The sequence below is a fragment of the Bos indicus x Bos taurus genome, chromosome 23, assembly GCF_003369695.1.
Source record: "Bos indicus x Bos taurus breed Angus x Brahman F1 hybrid chromosome 23, Bos_hybrid_MaternalHap_v2.0, whole genome shotgun sequence".
Taxonomy (NCBI): domain Eukaryota; kingdom Metazoa; phylum Chordata; class Mammalia; order Artiodactyla; family Bovidae; genus Bos; species Bos indicus x Bos taurus.
The window spans coordinates 40,790,215-40,812,709 of NC_040098.1; the positions used below are offsets into that span (position 1 = coordinate 40,790,215).

Below are 22,495 nucleotides of genomic sequence, written 5' to 3' on the forward strand. Positions count from 1 at the left end.
TTAAGTAAACTGACAGACTTACTTTCCCCAAAGTAATTGTAACATCAATGGATGGGGCTTTTGTTACTCTACATCTTTATCAATAGTTGATTGTCATCTTTTAAATTTTAGCCATTCTGCTTTGTGTATGACGATGTCTCATTGTAATTTTAATTTGCCTTTCCCTCTTGCTTAATATTTTGTTCTTGTTTATGTGTTTATTGGCCATAATATCTTCCTTTGAGAAGTGTTAATTTAGAACTTTTGGTCTTTTAAAAATAGGGTTGTCTTACTATTATTCAGTTGTAGGAACTCTATAAATTTTAGATCCAAGTACTTTGTCAAGATACGTGTCTTACAAATATTTACTCTCTGTCTGACTTGCCTATTCCTTTTCCTAACAGTGTCTTCTGATTAGCAGATGTTCTAACTTTTATGAAGTCTGAACTTAAACATTTTCCCATTATATTTACGGTTTGTATCCTAAGAAACCTATCCCTGTCTACAAAAAAGTCTTCCTGTGTTTTCCTCTAGAAGATTTATAGTGGTGTTTCTGTGAGAAGATTTTCCTAGTTTTCTTTTGGATTTCGTATATGATCCATAGAGTATTTAGAAGTGGGTTTAGTCATGATTTTAATGTTGTGAAATGCATTGAGACTTGCTGTAGCCCAGCTCGTGGTCTGCTTCTTGAGTCTTGCCCATTGTGTATTCTGTGGTTGTTGAGTGTCAGATAAGATGACTGTAATAATTCTAACGTCATCTTTGTTCTTACTGAATTTTGCGGGGAGTAGGAAGGGAGGTATGTGTCTAGTAAATTGTTGAGATATGAGTTAAAAGTTGTCAGCTTTTACTTGGTGAGTTTGTCTTTTTCCTGTTAATTATATCAGTTTTTGCTTGTTTATCTTGAGGCCCTCATTGGCGTGTACACCTTATCTATGGTGGCCTCTCAGTAATTTACCCCTTTTAATATTACTAAATGTCCTTTAAAAAAGTCTTTGGAAATATTCTTTGTCTTGAAATCTACTTTATCTGGTATTTAATATAGCCAGCCACTCTGATACTAAAATATGCGTTCTTAGGGTTACTATTTGCAAGTTAAATTTTTGTCCATCCATTAACTTCCAATCTATTTATCTGTCTTTATGTTTAATGTAAGTAAATCTCTTACAGAGAGCATGTAATTGAGTCTTGCTTGCCCTTTTTTTAATTTTCTAATTTGCATGTTTACTTATAAATAACATAATTACTGGTATGGTTGGATTAAGGTCTACCTTTTTTTATTTTCTATTTTCCCCATTTTTTTATTTCTCTCTTGTTCTTTTTGAAAGCTTCCTTCTTTTGGGTTAATTGGATATTTCTTAGCATTCCATTTTAATTATTTGTTGGTTTTATATCTCTGACCCTTCTAATAATTTACACAGTCCTCTTGGGATTATGGTGTCTTTAACTCTTTAAATTCTACTTTGTGTTAATATTGATCATTTCCTATAAGATTTAAGAATCTTGTAACTTTATAGTTTGATTTACCACCGCCTTTTCCTTGGTATTTTATCCTATATATCATTTATATTACATTTAGATATGCTGTAAATCCACAATATATTTTTGCTTTACATACTTAATGTGTATTTTAAAGAAACTAAGAGGAAGAGAAGTTTACTCACATATTCTCCACTTCTTCCAGAAATCTAAATCTCCATTTGGTATCATTTCCCTTCACCCTGAAGAACCTGTAGAGCAGGTTTTAGTTTTGTTTTATCCAAGTGCCTTTATTATACACCTGTAGTTTACACAGATTTGCTCTGCCAGAGATTTGGAGAGTTTATATGCAGACTTGGGACTCCCCTTCTGTGGCACTTCATCTCCCCTTATTTTCTAGCTACTGTGGTCACCCTAGTCTGTCCTTTGAATGCCTCAATCAACAGATTGGCAGTTTTCTTTGAATTTCAACTGTCCAACTGGTACCAACTCAAAGAGGACAAGAAACTCCTCCCTTCTTCTCAGTATCTTCTTCCCTCCAATATCTACTTGCTTTTGGTTGCTTTCTAATGTTTTCAGATGGTTGTTTTTAATATATTGTCAAGCATCTGTAATTGTTACTTGTCAGAGCATTGGTTAAATACAAGGTCTTCCACCATTAGCGGAAGTGGAACTCAATTTTTGTCTGTTCTAATATGGGTAATTTGAGACTAGTGGAGATCTTTGCTTACATTGAAATAAAAACCGAAGCAGTTCACCAAACTCATCAGTACTGATGTTTAGAATGCTGATGTTACATGCCAAGACCAAAAGTGACTTTGTTTCATATTTAAACCACAACTCTGATATGTTAATTTTTTTTTTTTTTTTTTTTCATTTTCACCAGCTAGGAAATTGGTACTGAGGACAGATAGGTTCACAAAGTCGCATTTCTGGCTGGTGGCACAGCTGGGATTCAAATCTTGTTTAGTTTTTTCTTATTCAAGAGCCTACATTGTTAACACTGCATAGTGCTGCCTCGTCCCTGTTTATTCTGAATTTACATGTAACTATATCTGTTCTAGCTGAAAATAACGTTGATACAACAGAATGACACAAAAGATGAAATTTGTCATTATAAAATATGTTGTGTTTTAGGAAGTGGAAGTACCAGTATTACCGAAAATCTCTCTACCCATCACCAGTTCTTCACTGCCTACCTTCAATTTTAGTTCTTCTGTGATCACAACTTCCTCTCCATCACCCATTAGTCCTTCACAATCATTAACAAATAAGGTAAAAAAAAACCCATTGTTCCATAGAGGTGCTTTTTGTTTTTTCTTTATTTTAAAAAAACTAACCTGATTAAATCAGTGCTTAATTTTCACTATGGGAATTAACAACTCAGAAATTTGAGAAAAACGGAAATAGCATTGGCTTTTTAAAAAAATGTACATCGTAATGGGAACATTCTTCAATTCTTATGAATGTATTGTAAGTCTGTTTTCAAACAATATTTCCATTGAAAATACTTTATTTTTGGTTAATAATGAATTTCTGCTTTTTTAAAAAATTTCTCAAGTAGGATTAACATCTTTAATCTGCTCCTGAAATTTGTTTGCTTTTTTCCTGACTTACTTTTTCTGAACATTTCTTATAGATGTTTATTTTTCTCCCTTAAGTAATTATCTCCCTCCAAGATCATGTATATTCCTCTTTGAAGAGGAAGCCAAATCTTATAACAGTTTCATGTTGAGTAGTTTTCAGAAATTAAAAGTGATTTTTTTTTTTAATTTAAAAGGGAAAAAAATGCTTTTGGCTTCTTTGTAATTAATTTGCTTAAGGTCTATTTCACTGCCAATTTCTTTTTCTAAAAAGCTTTTTCTGTCATTTCTTTAATAATTTGAAAAACCAGGTACAAGTGACCTCTCCAAACAGCACTGGCAGCCCCTTGTTTAGATTTTCATCTCCAATTGTAAAATCTACTGAGTCAGATGTACTACCTCCGTCATCTGTAAGTAGCAAGCAAAGAGTGTTGCATATTGATTGATTCCAAAGGCATACTGTATTTTTAAGCTGTAATTTACCATTGCTGGTAAGAAATGCCATTTTTCTTACCAAAAAAATTCCAATGTACAGAAAACTTTGAACATCTATACACAAAATATATGTGTATATATATATGTATGCATCTTCTCATGTACCATTTGGAAGTTAGGATGGAGATATTTTGGTATCCTTAATTTTCTTTGTATCCCCTAAGAAAAAAGATACTTTTTGCATACCCATAATACAGTTGTCATACCCCAAAAAATGTAACATGATGTTAATAGTAACATAGTGTGCACATTCAGATTTACCCATCAGCCTCAGACTCTCGTTTAATTGCTGTTTTGTTTCTCTTGGTACCGGATCCAGTTACAATTAAGACTTAGCAACTAAGTCATATTGCATTAAGTTAGCATGTCTCTTGGATTGGCTTTAATCTAGAAAAGTTGGAAGGTTTTATGTGCCACTATATATTTGTTTCTTCATAGTAAATATTTTGAGTAAGAGTGGTATATAAGTTGGAGACTTCCTTGGTGGCCAGTGGCTGGGACCCCGCCTGCCAGCCTGCGGCCCCTCCACCCAGTGCAGAGGGCCCAGGCTCGGGCCCTGGTTGAAGAACTGGATCCCACATAGCACAACTGAAACCCAGCACAGCTAAATACATAAATATTAAAAAAAAAATAGTACATAAGTTTGATGTTCTAGTTGCCCCATCTCTATTTGGCATGTGTATCATTTAAATATGTTCAGTTCAGTTCAGTCACTCAGTCGTGTCTGACTCTTTGCGACCCCATGAATCGCAGCACACCAGGCCTCCCTGTCTATCACCAACTCCCAGCGTTCACTCAGACTCAAGTCCATCGAGTCAGTGATGCCATCCAGCCATCTCATCCTCTGTCGTCCCCTTCTCCTCTTGCCCCCAATCCCTCCCAGCATCAGAGTCTTTTCCAATGAGTCATCTCTTCGCATGAGGTGGCCAAAGTACTGGAGTTTCAGCTTTCACATCATTCCCTCCAAAGAAATACCAGGGCTAATCTCCTTCAGAATGGACTGGTTGGATCTCCTTGCAGTCCAAGGGACTCTCAAGAGTCTTCTCCAACACCACAGTTCAAAAGCATCAATTCTTCGGCGCTCAGCCTTCTTCACAGTCCAACTCTTACATCCATATATGACCACTGGAAGAACCATAGCCTTGACTAGACATGTTACCTTCTGTTTTTTTACTGTGTCCTTGGCTTGTTTTCTGTTACAACTAGATGTTCCAGATTATTTTGTAATTTCCCTGCCAAATGCCTGAAATCTACTCGATGTCCATGAAGTCTCATACTTTTTATTAGGAAATGGCATTTAGAAACCCGAAAGTGGGCATCAGGAATACATTATTATTTTATGTAATGCTTTGAATGAAAAAATGCTTTAGAAATTTAAAATGCTCTTGTTAAACTAGGACACATCATTCATTATAAGAAGCACACTGATTTTAGAGATTTAAAATAGGAAAAACTGTGAATCTTAGAATATGTGAAATCCAGTATACTTTTTTGACTTGAAATAGAGCTTTATATTTGATGGGTTGTTTGCAGCTAAATGGACAGTTAAAGGACACCTTCTCTCTCTACAGATTGGATTTACATTTAGTGTGCCTGTGGCAAAAACAGCAGAGCTTTCTGGCCCTAGTAGTGTTTCAGAACCAATTACAAGCAGTTCAGGTAAGATACTTTTTCTCATAATAGTTTACATAAAAATAGGTTAATATTTCAGATTACTTCTTTTACCTTTGGCCATTCTTGTAAATGCTTTTATGTGAATATAATTAGCTCCCTAAATGTGAATAAGTTACAGCTTGTGAAGGGGATGGTCACAATAGCAAATTTATCCAGTTTAATCCCAAAAAAGTGACAGTTTATTATAAATGAAATCTCAGTATAGGAAATTCAAGGGTGTTCCACATTGTAATTACAGTGGATTCCATCTCTGGGTTTCTCTTGAGTTCACAAGCATTTTTATGCATAAGGATTATACCAGCCTCTGCAGACAGTAGTAGTACATAATTTCTCAAAAAAATGGGCTCTTTCTCAAAAAATTATATATCTGAATAGATAATTAGACCATAGGAATTTGCTGTGGTGGTCATGATGTGTGCTCTCAAGTATTGGGTGCTTGGGGAATGAAGAATCATCTGGGCTAAACTGCTCAGGTCAAGAATTGAGAGGAAGGGCTTTTCCCCCAGCAAACAGCAAATACAAGACAACAAGAGGAAAAGCCTGATGCACTTTGAAAATAGCAAATAATTTGTCATGAGATTGAGAGGTAGCTTTAAGTTCTAAAGATTCTTGAGTGCTATGCTAAATAATTGAATTTTAATTTGAATGATAGGAAAACACTGCATGATTTTTATACTCGGGGGGGGCGGGGTGTGAGATGGTTCCTTGCAGTAACAGCAGTGTGTTGAGGGGGTGTGGGTGGGAGAGGGGTATTATGGGCTGAGGTATCAGTTATGGGGCTGTTGCCTTATTCAGAAGTGTTTCTTTGACTATCTTCTGAGTTTGGGAATCTTAAAAAACTAGATCTTCCCTCATAGATAGATTAAAAAAAAAAAAAATCAGAATATCAAAGAACCAGGACCCCTAAGCTGAGAAGATCTTTGGTTTGTATGGTCTGGAAGACAAGAGTATAGGTTCTGCAGGTAGCACAGAATAAGAATTTGACTGGTATGTTTGCAGTCTTAACTTCTGTTGACTAAAACAGCCCTGTGTAAGAGAAAGTAACAAGTATATTTCAGGTGTACTTAACATATGACTTTTTTTTCTTTAATGTTACTGTGAATTCAAGAAGGAATAAACCTATTCAGATTTCATGAGGGAATAGGCATTAAAATGCTTCCATTTTTACTAATGCTTTACTAATCATCCCTGAATGAGTAAGTTTGTTAAAACAACTTTTGTGTTTCATTACATGTGGGGAAATTACTCAAGAGTTTTTAAGACGTGTATTTTAAGTAGTATATATAGAATTGTTCTTACATTGACACCTCTGTTTCTTACCACTTTGGTAAGCTGATTTGAAAAGCTGATTGAAAATTGGAAGTCATGGTTAATTACTGTATGATAGGAGCTAATTTTCGCATTATCTTTTTCCATCTCTTTGAGTACACTGGAAGAAATCCTTAAAATTTACCTTAAATTCTAAAAGCAATTCAATTTTGACTGTAAAGGAATATAGAATGTGATAATGAATAAAAGCCAATTTTTCTTCATTTTGACACAATTGTAAGAAGTAGGTATGGTGTTTTGGTTTTTGCACATTTTTATTATTGAGGTGAAATTGAGATAAGATATAATCATGGGCTTCTCTAGTGGCTCAGGGGTAAAGAACCCGCCTGCCAATACAGCAGACACAGGTTCGATCCTTGAGTTGAGACGATTCCCTGGAGAAGGAAATGGTGTTTGCCTGGGAAACCCCATGGACACAGGAGCCTGGCGGGCTACATACAGTCCATGGGGTTGCAGAGTCAGATGTGACTTAGTGACTAAACAATGACAGGAATGAAGTTGATCGTTTAAAGGGAAACATTCAGTGGTGTTTACTACATGCACAGTGTTGTGCAGTCACCACCTTTAATTAGTACAAAACATGTTATCACTCCTGAAAGGAAGTACCCACTAACCAGTTTTTCTCCATTTCCTGTTCCCCCTGACTGCTGGCAACTAGTAATCCATGTTCTATTTCTGTGTATTCACCTGTTCTGGAATCATACAGTGTGACTTTGTGCATCTGGCTTCTCTCAGGTTTTCAAGGTTTGTTTGTGTCGTAATGTGTACTGTTAACATCATTCCTTTGTGGCTGAATGACGCTCCGCTCTTTTGATATACCATAACTTATCCGTTTATTTGTTGGTGGACATCTGGGTCATTCCACCTTTTGACTGTTGTGAATAGTGTTGCTAATAAAGGTACGTGTACTTGTGTTTGTTTCAATACTGGCTTCGGTACTTCAGAGGATGTACCTAGGAATGGAATTGACAGGTCAGATGGTAGTCCTACATTTAACTTTTTGAGTAATTAATAAAACTTCTCAGCAGCCAGCCTGTTCACATTCCCACCAGCAGGACTCTCCACGTTCTCACCATGCTTATTCTTTTCCGTTTTTTGATGATAGCCGTCCTAGTGGGTATGAAGCGATGCTTCGTTGTGGTTTTGATTTACATTTATTTCCCTGAGGCCTGTGTTTAGTTTTCGTTTTTCTTTTTAATGGAGAAAGATTTATTGCAGGACCAAGCAAGGACGATGGATGCCTTGTGCTTTAAAAACTTGAACTCGTGTTTAGCATCTTCTCATGTGCTTTTGGCCTTTTACATGTCTTTTTGGGAGAAATGTCTGTTTAAGTCCTTTGCCCATTTTTTAAATTGGTTTCTCTTTGTGTTGCTGAGTTACTTGCCTTTTTGTATGGTCTGGATACTAGATCTTTATCAGGTATGTGATTTGCAAGTATTTTTTTCCTGTTCAGTTGATTGTCTTGTCACTTTCTTATGTCCTTGGATGCACAGAGATTTCTAATTTTAGTGAAGTTTAGTTTTTTTTCTTCTGCTTTTGGTGTCCTAAGAATTCACTGTCATGGTCATGAAGATGTACCTCCTAGGTTTTCTTTTCAAGAGTTTTATGGTTTTAGTTCTCTTGTTTTGATCATCAATCCATTTTGAATTAATTTTTGCTCATGATGTGAAGTAAGCGTAGATAGGTTTTCTTGAACTGCTTTACCCGTTACTACTAAATTGGTGAAAACTTAAAAAAACCTGGTTATTTATACTTTTGAAAATTTCAGGCATTCTCAGAAATAGAATAGTAGACTGAATCCCCAGATACACTTTACTGAGCTTCAGCCTTTGCTATTTTGTGACCAGTCCTGTTTCTCCCACCTTCACTCCTCTGCACACACACACACACACATGCAACCGTCAGGTAATTTTCAAACAATACTTCAGCTGTAAACAGAAACACTCCCCATTAAAAATGTGTTGACAAAATGATTATCATACAGTGTAGAGTATTTTAAGCATAAGAACATTATACTTATTTTAAGTATATATTCATTTTAGCAAGTTTGGGAAACAAAAAGTAACAGCATTACTGTAGATGTAAACAGGCACAATCTTCTGGACTTTCTAACCTACTCTTTCCTGTAACTGTTCTGAGAATGATTTTTGTGGCTGCATAGCATTCCATCGTGTCAGTGTTCTGTTATTTATGTAGCTAGTTTATCGTGTATTTATCATTCAGGTTTTCAGCATAATAACTGACAGGTATTTTCCATCATAGGGTGAATTTTTAGAAGAAGTATCTGACTTAAACAATCATTTTTAAAAGCTTTAAACATTTTAAAAACTTCTAAAAACTATTTTTGACTGCCCTGGGTCTTCTTTGCTGCACATGGACTTTCTGTAGTTCTGGCAAGCAGGGGCTGCTCTCTGCTTCTCGTCTCGGTGGCTTCTCTGTTGGGGGAGCACAGGCTCTGGGGGGGCGCAGGCTTCAGGAGGTGTGGTTCGTGGGCTTACTTACCCCAGGGCATGTGGAATCTTCCTGGACCAAGGAATCGAACCCATGTTCCTGCATCGGCAGGCTGATTCCTAACCACTGTACCACCAGGAAAGTCTGAATGTTGTTTTTAAATCAGTTTAAAGTTTCTGTATAATCAAGGCGTATTTCATACAGTGTTTGAGCTTGTCCCAGTGGCCATATCCTCTGTAAGACTTGTTTTGATTTTCTTAATTACTGGTGAACTCATTGACTCTTACCATTATAGTGGATCTATAACTGACTCATTTGTAGGTTATGTATAGTTTATATAAATATATTTTTACTCTTTTGGAGGAGAGATGTACAATCCTTTGTTGTTCATTATCTTTGGGTTATGGTAATTTTTTTTCTTTTTTTAAGAAGTTGATTGAAAGATCTTTCTAATGCATGTAACTTGCTTTTTCTTGTCGTAATATCTTTTACAATTACAAAAATTACAGCTCAAGATACCACTGCAGTGAACAGTACAAGCTGTAAGAAGAAGCAAGATGAAGATTGCGAGAGCCCTTTCAGAGTGGCGAAAACCCTGAAAGAAGGAAGTGTCTTAGATATTCTGAAGAGCCCTGGTGAGATGCCCTTGAGATAGTCAAATCTTAATTATAAAATCATGATTTCATCTCAGTATCGTTTGTTACACTTTGTTGTACTTCAGGCTTTTAAAAAATGGTGTCTTGTCTTTTGAATGTAGTGATAGTTCAGGTGTAAATTTTTTAGGCGAAAGACTTTAGAAACTATTCCTTTAGAATTTAGGAATTGCACTAAAATGGAATCTCTAAGAAGCAAGTATAGAAGAAAAAAATGTGAATTGCATGTTAATAGAGATGGACCAATAATTAGAAAAAGTAGATAAACTTGATGATATACCTGGACATATCTCTCTCTCAGAGCACTGAACTACCTTGTCCTCAGATTACTCCCCAGTTGTGGTGTGTATATAACAAAGCCAAGTGGAAAGAAAACATTTGCTAATTGTAACACACACAGGGTGTGTGGGGGCAGGGGGAGGGTAGTACTGGAAAGGAAATAAGATATGAATGCTGGTGGGTAATATTTGAAGGTGATGAATAGAAGTAAGTGCTCAAATAGGAATGGGTTTTCAGTTTGAAAATCAGGATAGCATAATTCCAACTGGGATGTATACAATAAGAATATAAAAGGATTTATAATGTAGTAGCTCTGAAGTAGTTTAGATTTATCCAGTACGTGTGTTCATGCATAGGTGAATAGGAGTTCAGTAAGAAGGTTGGCTGCTGCAAAATATAGAGAGATTGGGGGGGAGGGGGTTGGTGTAGCTCCCATTTTATGGATTAGTATACTGCTTACTGGAGTCTCAGTATAGACGATTTTATGCAGTTACGGACAGAGCTCCAGAATCCTGTGCTGGGTTGAACCAAGTGGTAGTCAGAATCAAATGCATATATTATAGTCTATCATCGTAGAAGTTTCACTTTGCCTGGATCCATAATGCCCACTCCCTCTTTTAAACTGTTTCAGAAAGCAAAAACTTGGAGTAGTTATATGTTCTCTTGAGAGAAATACTAAAAATCCAAAAAAGAAAAAACTGTAACACCTTGAAGTGGTTGCTGTTAAAATTTTGCCAGCTTTCGTGACTCAGGTTAATCATTAAACAGTACATTGTTGTCTGTTGGGAGTAACTGAAGTATGTGGAATTGCTTTGTCTTTCAGGTAAAAATAGCTCTAGGCTGGATTATTTCTTGGTGCCACTAAAAACCTCTAACAACCTTCTGTATCATCTTTCCCTCTGTTTTTCTTTCCTTGGATTCTACAGTCTAGAGATTTTTTTGGTGTATGTAGAATAAAAGTTAATTGGTCCAAAGTAAAAGGATTGAAAGGTTGTTTCTCCAAATAAAGTATAGCTCGAGTGAATCAATTAAATGATACCACAAACCTTTCCTCATTATTTCCTGATTCTACGTGTATACCTTCAGTTCAGTTCAGTGGCTCAGTCATGTCTGACCCTTTGCGACGCCATGGACTGTAGCCTGCCAAATTCCTCTGTCCATGGGATTCTCCAAGCAAGAATACTGGAGTGGTTAGGCATTCCCTTCCTGGATCTTCCTGACTCAGGGATCAAACCTGGGTCTCCTGCATTGGCAGGTGGATTCTTTACCATCAGAGCCACCTGGGAAGCCCCAAGTCATAAATTAGGTATTGACTGAACTATCAATCAGTTGAGTCTCTCAGTCGTGTCCGACTCTTTGCGACCCCATGAATTGCAGCACGCCAGGCCTCCCTGTCCATCACCAACTCCTGCAGTTCACTCAAACTCCTGTCCATCGAGTCGGTGATGCGATTCATCCATCTCATCCTCTGTCGTCCCCTTCTCCTCTTGCCCGCAGTCCCTCCCAGCATCAGAGTCTTTTCCAGTGAGTCAACTCTTTGCATGAGGTGGCCAAAGTACTGGAGTTTCAGCTTCAGCATCAGTCCTTCCAAAGAAATCCCAGGGCTGATCTCCTTCAGACTGGACTGGTTGGATCTCCTTGCAGTCCAAGGGACTCTCAAGAGTCTTCTCCAACACCACAGTTCAAAAGCATCAATTCTTCGGCTCTTAGCTTTCCTCACAGTCCAACTCTCACATCCATATGTGACCACTGGAAAAACGATAGCCTTGACTAGATGGACCTTTGTTGGCAAAGTAATGTCTCTGCTTTTTAATACGCTGTCTAGGTTGGTCATAACTTTCCTTCCAAGGAGTAAGCGTCTTTTAATTTCATGGCTGCAGCCACCATCTGCAGTGATTTTGGAGCCCCCCAAAATAAAGTCTGACACTGTTTCCACTGTTTCCCCATCTATTTCCCATGAAGTGATAGGACCAGATGCCACGCATGATCTTAGTTATCTGTACGTTGAGTTTTAAGCCAATTTTTTCACTCTCTTCTTTCACTTTCATCAAGAGGCTTTTGAGTTCCTCTTCACTTTCTGCCATAAGGGTGGTGTCATCTGCATATCTGAGGTTATTGTTACTTCTCCCGGCAATCTAGATTCCAGCTTGTGCTTCTTCCAGCCCAGCGTTTCTCATGATGTACTCTGCATATAAGTTAAATAAGCTGAACTATAGTAAACTAAAATTCCTAGAGGATGATGATACACTATAAACAAAACACCTTCTGTGGACTTTTAACTGGGTTGTCAGTTACTAACTGTGTAATTAGTACTAGAAATACAGCTTAGGTGAAAACTCATAAGTAGTTCTTGGATTGTAATAATTCGGAAATTAAGGTAAAAAATGTTTTCTCCCAGGAATAATATTACTAACAGCTATAAGTGTATCATGTTATTGAGTTGGCTGAAAAGTTTGTTTTGGGTTTTTCTGTAAGGTCTTACGGAAAAAAACCCAAATGAACTTTCTGGCCACCCCAATGTTAATTAATGTTATTAATATTTATTAACAGTAAACAGGGAGACATTCTAATCAAAACATTAACTAATTTTCCCCCTCCCACGCCCCTCTTCCCCCTGGTTGTAGGTTTCGCATCATCGAAGGCAGATTCTCTCGCTGCTCAGCCTGGCACCACAAGCCCGGTAGTTCACACAAGACCAGCAATAAGCAGCTTTTCTTCTAGTGGAACTGGGTTTGGGGAAGGTTTAAAAGCTGGGTCATCGTGGCAGTGTGATACTTGTCTACTCCAGAACAAAGTCACAGACAACAAGTGCGTAGCCTGCCAAGCAACAAAATTGCTACCTAAAGATTCTGCTAAACAGACTGCAGCCGGGACACCAAGTAAAAGCGGCAAAGTGACTCTTTCCACACCAGGGACAGCAGGCTTCGGAGACAAATTTAAACCAGCTGTAGGAACTTGGGATTGTGATACCTGTTTAGTGCAGAATAAACCTGAAGCGATAAAATGTGTAGCTTGTGAAACACCGAAACCGGGAACTGGTGTTAAGCGAGTCCTTACGTTGCCAGTGGCTTCAGAAAGTGCTGTAACTGTGGCTGCTTCCTCCTCCAGCTGCACTGTGACCACTGGTGCCTTAGGATTTGCAGATAAATTCAAAAGGCCCGTGGGATCTTGGGAGTGTCCAGTGTGCTGTGTTTCTAATAATGCAGAAGACAATAAGTGTGTGTCCTGTATGTCTGAGAAACCAGGTACGTTTATGGCTGTTTGGAATAATTTTGTTCATTACTTCAATAGAACATTTTAATTCGATTCTCTGTAAAACAGCTAAGAACAACCTCAGTATTTTAGGTGTTTCAGGACAAGCATTGCCTCATATGTCGTAATTTTCCAAACTGTCTTGAGATGAAAATGACTTGCTTGGAACTGGCACTGCATGTTCTCTTAAGCTAGGTTGTGTGTTAATCAGTCCAGCATTTGCTTTGACCTCTTCTTTGTTTGCACTTTTATTAGAAACTTCTGGCTCTTCGTGATCATTTTCAAAGTTGGCTGATACAGATGCAAAGGTCTTAGAGCACTCTTTCTCAAACCTTTACACAGAATAAAATACTACTCTGTCTCTTTTTCTCAAAGAGGAATTGAGGATGGCTAGTGGTCATTTCCACAGCTACTTTCATTAAGGAGTAGACAGTATTGTGTTATCAGAAGAGTGTGGCTGAGTACTAATGATGATACCTGTACCTGTATGTGCTATCTGCCAGAGATCCTGCAATGATCATAAATTATTAAATCGTTAATGAAAAAATACTATTGGGCAGACAGAAAAATGGAGTTAGAGTTGAATTTTTCCTGTTTCTCTGTTCAATTTTGAAAGAGTTACTGAAGATTTACACTGATCTTTAATTCATTTGGAATTAATTCACTTGACTCTGATGTTTTTGTAATGCTATTATATAATTATTTGGTACAGATACATGGTAACATAGATAACTAAATAAAACATGTTACGAGTGTCCTGGGAATTATACCTCCTATTCTTATTGCATTATTGGTGGATGCGTGGTTTTGTGTCTACAATGAAAAGCTCTTGATAGCCTAGAACCCTGTCCTAACACAAGGGGTGTGCTATATTTCTGATTCCTGCTAGACATCTCTACAGGAATAAGATTTCAGAGTCTTTATTCTGAAATATCTTTCTCTTCCCATCTGGCATTCCTCATTGTCCCCTTAGCAAAAAAAGAAAGCTGTTGATGGATGTCTGAGAGCAAAATTAATTGAGTTGATGGGTCACACTTATACTTTTGTTCAATCACCCAGTGGCTTTTTGGAGGATGGATTTGAAGGCTACAAAATTTGGAGACCAGAGCACAGATTAGAAAGTTGATCAATAATATAGATAGAGATAGTGGTGATATGTACTAATGAAATCAAATGGAGGGGGATAGAATAATGTATTTAGTTGAAGATACATTAAGTTTAAGCTGCTGAAGTTGACAGATATGTGTGAGAAGACTTTTTAAGATATAAAACTGATTATATAGACACTCTGGACTGGAGACACAGATTTGGGAATCATTCGCTCATAATTTTCAAATAAATGATGAGAGTAGAGGTGATGTAAGGTGAGTGAGTGGAGCAAACAGAGAGGATAGCCTAAAACTGAACTCTGCTTAGCTTAAGAGAGTAGCAGGAATAGAACTTTGAAGCAGTTAATCGAGAGGAAAGACAAGAACCAAACAAGAACCACGTGATACTGCTTGCTTCTTAGGAGGATGGGTTTCAAGGGAACCAAACCAGAAGTCTCAATAAGGCTATCTGTCCACTGGAAGAGCAGTAGAAGGGTCAGAGGAAGAGAATGGAACATTGCAGAGATACATCAGGGAAGAGTTGTCATCTCACCAGGCCAGCCAGGTGCGCAGTGGAACTCCCATCAAAGAGGTCGTGCATAACTGACGCCCCGAAGTATGGGTCTTGGGTGCTAATGGGAAAGATTTTGTTGGTGATGAAAATCATTAGGGTAGATGAGAGCTTGTGAGAGGGCAGTGGACCAAAGACGGCAGGATTTTATGGGTAAAGTGGAAGAGAACATACCGGTAAACCACAGAGCAGGTACCTGGGAGGATGGCAACGGCTGGAGGACGTTGAGAGAAGTGGGGCTACCAGAGCGAATGGCTTTCCTTGCAACCCTGCATTTCTTCACGCAGCTGTGCCTTACTGAGCCATCCCTCCTACGCTGCTGCCTCTCCCACGAATTTGCTAATTCTGCTTAAAAGTGTAAATATGACCTCTGTGAATCCTCGTGTCTCGTAGTGATGTCTCCCCTGTGTGCTTGTGTAGATCGTGTGTCACTCCATCTTGGCGATTTATGCATTTATGTTTGTTTTACTTTCCCCTTTTTATACCAGAAGCACCTTTACAATCGACACTTGACTCATCTTGATATTCCCAGAACCTAAGAATATTACAGTGCTTAATCAATGTCTGTTAAATGGCTACGTTTTAACAAATGCCTTGAACATAGTAGATCATGTCTACTTGAATTGCAGAGTGGATAATAGAACACTTCTGTGCAGAAATGGTTATTTCAAAGGCAGAGATGTGTGCTTTGGAATCTTGAAACTAATATGGCCATGACTGTGTATTTTATGTGTTAGGCTGTTGCCTACGATTTATAACCTGTGTTTTATAATTTGTGATGCTTAACAAAATTTGACAAATATTATTAAGGAAAATTTAGTCTTTTATGCTCTGATCTGTGAGCATCATTAAAAAAAAAAAAGCCATGGCTAGTCAACCTTGTGTTTAAGAGGACACTCATCAGTGAGCAAGGTGAGTGTGAGTTGCTCATTTATAAGACTAAAAGAAATCTGACATGTCTGGACCATTTTTAACAAAGTGATGTTTATATTTCTGGCATTTTCTTTATCTTAATAGGAAACACTTGATAAAAATTGTTCGTTTGGACTTACGTGGTGTCGTGGAGATCGTGACATAATGTAAATTAGAATTTTGTATTTTTACTTTGTTTTCTAGGAAGTTCAGTACCTGTTTCAAGCAGCAGCATGGCCCCCTCAGTCTCCCTGTCATCTGGAGGCTGCCTAGGTTTGGACAAGTTCAAGAAACCTGAGGGAAGCTGGAACTGTGAAGTGTGCCTAGTGCAGAATAAAGCAGATTCAACCAAATGTATAGCATGTGAAACTGTAAAGTCACACACAAAGCCCGAGTTTACAGGTGAGGTGTTCGTAAAGTGCCTCCTTATGAAGTGAAATGTTTGCACACAGCTTTGTTTTTAAAACCATTCTTTCTTGAAAATTCTTGTAAAATGAGGTGTTGTCCTGGATTTTCAGCGCATAATCTATCTCTGAATTACCGTCTAGTTGAGTTATTTGGTGGTCAGGAGTGAGGATATACATTTGCTATTTTACTAGTTTTCCTTAGAGAAGGAAAATGCTTGTTGCAGCCCACTGAAGTCATGACATGACTAAGGGTTACAGCTGGTTTGAAGAACACTGCACTTAGATTTTAGGAGATAACTCAAACTCATTCTGTAACTGTTGCCTCATAGTCTCTTTGCTATTTTCCCCACTGGTAGTAATCAGTTCAGTTCAGTTGCTCAGTCGTGTCCAACTCTTTGCGACCCCATGAATTGCAGCACACCAGGCCTCCCTGTCCATCACCAACTCCCGGAGTTCACTCAGACTCACGTCCATCCAGTCAGTGATGCCATCCAGCCATCTCATCCTCTCTCGTCCCCTTCTCCTCCTGCCCCCAATCCCTCCCAGCATCAGAGTCTTTTCCAATGAGTCAGCTCTTCGCATGAGGTGGCCAAAGTACTGGAGTTTCAGCTTTAACATCATTCCTTCCAAAGAAATCCCAGGGCTGATCTCCTTCAGAATGCACTGGTTGGATCTCCTTGCAGTCCAAGGGACTCTCAAGAGTCTTCTCCAACACCACAGTTCAAAAGCATCAATTCTTTGGCGCTCAGCTTTCTTCACAGTCCAACTCTCACATGCATACGTGACCACTAGAAAAACCATAGCCTTGACTAGATGGACCTTTGTTGGCAAAGTAATGTCTCTGCTTTTCAATATGCTCTCTAGGTTGGTCATAACTTTTCTTCCAAGGAGTAAGCATCTTTTAATTTCATGGCTGCAGTCACCATCTGCAGTGATTTTGGAGCCCCAAAAAATAAAGTCTGACACTGTTTCCACTATTTCCCCATCTATTTCCCATGAAGTGATGGGACCAGATGCCATGATCTTCATTTTCTGAATGTTGAGCTTTAAGCCAACTTTTTCACTCTCCTCTTTCACTTTCATCAAGAGGCTTTTGAGTTCCTCTTCACTTTCTGCCATAAAGGTGGTGTCATCTGCATATCTGAGGTTATTGGTATTTCTCCCGGCAGTCTTGATTCCAGCTTGTGCTTCTTCCAGCCCAGCGTTTCTCATGATGTACTCTGCATATAAGTTAAATAAGCAGGGTGACAATATACAGCCTTGACGTACTCCTTTTCCTATTTGGAACCAGTCTGTTGTTCCATGTCCAGTTCTAACTGTTGCTTCCTGACCTGCATACAGATTTCTCAAGAGGCAGGTCAGATGGTCTGGTATTCCCATCTCTTTCAGAATTTTCCACAGTTTATTGTGATCCACACAGTCAAAGGCTTTGGCATAGTCAATAAAGCAGAAATAGATGTTTTTCTAGAACTCTCTTGCTTTTTCCATGATCCAGCGGATGTTGGCAATTTGATCTCTGGTTTCTCTGCCTTTTCTAAAACCAGCTTGAACATCTGGAAGTTCACGGTTCACGTATTGCTGAAGCCTGGCTTGGAGAATTTTGAGCATTACTTTACTAGCATGTGAGATGAGTGCAATTGTGTGGTAGTTTGAGCATTCTTTGGCATTGCCTTTCTTTGGGATTGGAATGAAAACTGACCTTTTCCAGTCCTGTGGCCACTGCTGAGTTTTCCAAATTTGCTGGCATATTGAGTGCAGCATTTTCACAGCATCGTCTTTCAGGATTTGAAATAGCTCAACTGGAATTCCATCACTTCCACTAGCTTTGTTCATAGTGATGCTTTCTAAGGCCCACTTGACTTCACATTCCAGGATGTCTGGCTCTAGGTCAGTGATCACACCATCATGATTATCTGGGTCGTGAAGATCTTTTTTGTACAGTTCTTCTGTGTATTCTTGCCACCTCTTCTTAATATCTTGTGCTTCTGTTAGGTCTGTACCATTTCTGTCCTTTATCGAGCCCATCTTTGCATGAAGTGTTCCCTTGATATCTTGAATTTTCTTGAAGAGATCTCTAGTCTTTCCCATTCTGTTGTTTTCCTCTATTTCTTTGCATTGATCATTGAGGAAGGCTTCCTTATCTCTTTTTGCTATTCTTTGGAACTCTGCATTCAGATGGGAATATCTTTCCTTTTCTCCTTTGCTTTTCACTTCTCTTCTTTTCACAGCTATTTGTAAGACCTCCTCAGATAGCCATTTTGCTTTTTTGCATTTCTTTTCCATGGGGATGGTCTTGATCCTGTCTCCTGTACAGTGTCATGAACCTCATTCCATAGTTCATCAGGCACTCTTTATCTATCAGATCTAGGCCCTTAAATCTATTTCTCACTTCCACTGTATAATCATAAGGGATTTGATTTAGGTCATACCTGAATGGTCTAGTGGTTTTCCCTACTTTCTTCAATTTAAGTCTGAATTTGGCAATAAGGAATTCATGGTCTGAGCCACAGTCAGCTCCTGGTCTTGTTTTTGCTGACTGTATAGAGCTTCTCCATCTTTGGCTGCAAAGAATATAATTTCAGTGCTGACCATCTAGTAATGTCCATGTGTAGAGTCTTCTCTTGTGTTGTTGGAAGAGGGTGTTTGCTATGACCAGTGCGTTCTCTTGGCAGAACTCTATTAGTCTTTGCCCTCCTTCATTCCATATTCCAAGGCCAAATTTGCCTGTTACTCCAGGTGTTTCTTGACTTCCTACTTTTGCATTCCAGTCCCCTATAATGAAAAGGACATCTTTTTTGGGTGTTAGTTCTAAAAGGTCTTGTAGGTCTTCATAGAACCATTCAACTTCAGCTTCTTCAGCGTTACTGCTTGGGGCATAGGCTTGGATCACTGTGGTATTGAATGGTTTGCCTTGGAAACGAACAGAGATCATTCTGTCGTTTTTCAGACTGCATCCAAGTACTGCATTTTGGACTCTTGTTGACCGTGATGGCTACTCCATTTCTTCTGAGGGATTCCTGCCCGCAGTAGTAGATATAATGGTCATCTGAGTTAAATTCACCCATTCCAGTCCATTTTAGTTCTCTGATTCCTAGAATGTTGACATTCACTCTTGCCATCTCTTGTTTGACTACTTCCAATTTGCCTTGATTCATGGACCTGACATTCCAGGTTCCTATGCAGTATTGCTCTTTACAGCATTGGACCTTGCTTCTATCACCAGTCGCATCCACAACTGGGTGTTGTTTTTGCTTTGGTTCCATCCCTTCATTCTTTCTGGAGTTATTTTTCCACTGATCTCCAGTAGCATGTTGGGCACCTACGGACCTGGGGAGTGTCTCTTTCAGTATCCTATCATTTTGCCTTTTCATACTGTTCATGGGGTTCTCAAGGCAAGAATACTGAAGTGGTTTGCCATTCCCTTCTCCAGTGGACCACATTCTGTCAGATCTCTCCACCATGACCCACCCGTCTTGGGTTGTCCCACAGGCATGGCTTAGTTTCATTGAGTTAGACAAGGCTGTGGTCCTAGTGTGATTAGATTGACTAGTTTTCTGTGAGTATGGTTTCAGTGTGTCTGCCCTCTGATGCACTCTTGCAACACCCACCGTCTTACTTGGGTTTCTCTTACCTTGGGCGTGTGGTATCTCTTCACGGCTACTCCAACAAAGTGCAGCTGCTGCTCCTTACCTTGGACGAGGGGTATCTCCTCACCGCCGCCCTTCCTGACCTTCAATGTGGGATAGCTCCTCTAGGCCCTCCTGTGCCCATGCAGCCACCACTCCTTGGATGTAATCACCATACCTTAAGCCTTCTTTCTGAGGCAGAAGTGCCTTTGAACTCCTTTGAGGCAGAGGTGATAATTAGTTAATTATTAATAGACCCCTTTATTTTTTCGCTTTCTGTCTGATGTCACGTAAGGCATTTTCAAGCCCATGTGGAGGTAGCCATTTGATCTTGAGATGCCGATGTAATTTTTCAAGTAAGTTGCTTAGGGAAAGAAAGGTGGGTGGGTAACCATTAAAGGAAAGGAAATCTGAAGACAAGTGCCTTTTACAAGTGCTTGGCTGTTACTTGTCAATTTACATGTGGGTAAGTGGGAACTGCATAAATCCCTTGGTACCGTTCACTGATCTCTGTGGAGCAGTCAGGTGCTTAATTTCTAGTTTATTCTGCTACAGAAAAGCATTCTGAAACTAAGACTTTGATCTTGTCATTATAGTATTTGTATCTTTTAAAATACTGCTTCCACTCATACAATTCTGGTTCTTTCATGCTAAATACTTGAGCTCTTAAGTAAATAACACATTTACAAGATTTAAGAAGCAAGTTATGACAGGACTCACACTGAAAGGTCTGTCTCTTGTCCTCACTGGCTCGTTTTCCATCCTTCCTGCCCCACCAACGGCAGTAGTCATCTTTGGTGAGTTTATTGTCTCTCTTCCAACGTCTCTTTATGCACATCACAAGCAAATGTACTTCTCTTCTCTGTATTTTTACTTCTCTCTACCTTGTTAGGAAAGGTTGTAGGCACCATCACCTTTCTGCACCCTTGCCACTGCCAAGATGAGCTCGGACGTGTCTTAGTTCTTCATTTACAGCTGCCTGGGTGGCGCATGGCATTTTACGTACTGTGAGTTTATCATTCAAATAGACTCAGCTGTAGACTTGCTGGGTCAAAGGTTCCTGTGTTTGTAATTTAGGGTAAATGTTGACAAGTTGCTTCCCGCCGACTTGGTGGTGATTTGCACATCCACATGCCATATCAAGACTGTCTGTTCCTCCTGGTCTCATCCCCAGCACTGGTTTATCAAACATGTTTGATCTCTGTCAGTCTGATGGATGAAATGTGGCTGTGAGGCTCGACATGTACTTCTTATGCTGAAGGAGGGGCAGCTTGGTTCGTGTTCACTGTCATTGTTAAACTAATGCTCTTTGAAGTAGGCCTGGTCTGAGCTGTTCTTGTCTCCTCCTGCTTTTCAAGGTTGACATTTTGTTTGACTGAATGGTATTTAGTAATATTAATCCAGTGTCCGTGTGGTGTCTTTATGTTTTTGAAGGCTTCGGCACATCTTCCTCATCTTCGAACACAGCAACCTCATCCTTCAAGTTTGGCATCCCATCACCCTCTTCTGGGCCCTCTCAGACGTTAGCCAACACTGGGAACTTTAAATTTGGAGATCAAGGAGGCTTCAAAATTGGCGTGTCATCAGATTTGGGGTCTGCAAACCCCTTGAGTGAAGGCTTCAAATTTTCTAAACCCATAGGAGATTTTAAATTTGGAGTTTCATCTGATTCTAAACCTGAAGAAGTCAAAAAAGACAGTAAAAATGACAGTAATTTTAAGTTTGGACTTTCTTCTGGTTTAAGCAATCCAGCTCCTTTAGCTCCATTTCAGTTTGGGGTGTCTAGTCTTGGGCAGCAAGAAAAGAAAGAAGAACTGCCTAAATCCTCATCGACGGGCTTTAGCTTTGGTTCAGGTGTCATTAACCCTCCCCCCACTGCTGCTGCTGACACCGCGGTGACCTCTGAGAGCAAGAGTGGCTTCAGTTTTGGAACCACAGACACCAAGAGTGTCTCTGTGGCTCCTTTCACGTGTCAGACTTCAGAAGCAAAAAAGGAAGAAACACCTGCTACCAAAGGAGGGTTCGCTTTTGGCAGCGTGGACCCTACCCCTCTGCCGTCAGCCTCATTATTTGTTTTGGGAAGGACAGAAGAGAAACAGCAAGAGCCTGTCACTTCTACATCTCTCGTGTTTGGGAAGAAAGCTGACAATGAAGAGCCGAAGTGCCCACCGGTGTTTTCCTTTGGGAATTCAGAGCAAACCAAAGACGAGGGCTCTTCCAAGTCAACCTTCAGTTTCAGTGTGGTGAAACCATCTGAAAAGGAATCCGAGCAGCCAGCAAAGCCCGCTTTTGCTTTTGGCGCTCAAACCAGTACTGCAGCTGGTAAGCATTAAACCTTTTTTTTTTTTTTTTTTAACAAGGTGTCGACAAATGCAGCAAGTCAAGGGATGGTTTACACTGGACATAGTTGAGAGAGTCCCAGTCACAGAACTCTGGGAAGGCGTAGAGGACTTTCAGTTTTAACTGCTCCGTACCACCCCTGCCATCCCCTCCTCCACCCTCCGTGATTCTGACGAAGTTATCTGCATGTCTGACTTTGAGAGATGTAGCTCTGATGGAAAGCCCACAGTATTTGCATATTTGTCTGTGACTTTTTCCCTTCTGTTTGAGCTTTTAAAATCAGAATTGACACACACTATTCAGGAAGATAAGCTCAGGAAATACTTTCTAATAAAATCTTTATGTACAGGCCTTCATATACAAATAGCAATAGCCAG

The 22,495-nt window shown here is 39.3% G+C and overlaps 1 protein-coding gene across 1 annotated transcript in view; it reads left to right on the plus strand.

Moving 5' to 3' along the window:
* NUP153 (nucleoporin 153) overlaps positions 1 to 22,495 on the plus strand; it is a 72,227-nt gene that overhangs the window by 34,328 nt on the left and 15,404 nt on the right. The window contains exons 12-18 of the mRNA XM_027524822.1: positions 2,596 to 2,733; positions 3,353 to 3,451; positions 5,108 to 5,195; positions 9,500 to 9,625; positions 12,547 to 13,167; positions 15,950 to 16,147; positions 21,213 to 22,100. Of these exons, the coding sequence (XP_027380623.1) occupies positions 2,596 to 2,733; positions 3,353 to 3,451; positions 5,108 to 5,195; positions 9,500 to 9,625; positions 12,547 to 13,167; positions 15,950 to 16,147; positions 21,213 to 22,100 (2,158 nt within the window). The remainder of the gene's footprint in view (positions 1 to 2,595; positions 2,734 to 3,352; positions 3,452 to 5,107; positions 5,196 to 9,499; positions 9,626 to 12,546; positions 13,168 to 15,949; positions 16,148 to 21,212; positions 22,101 to 22,495) is intronic.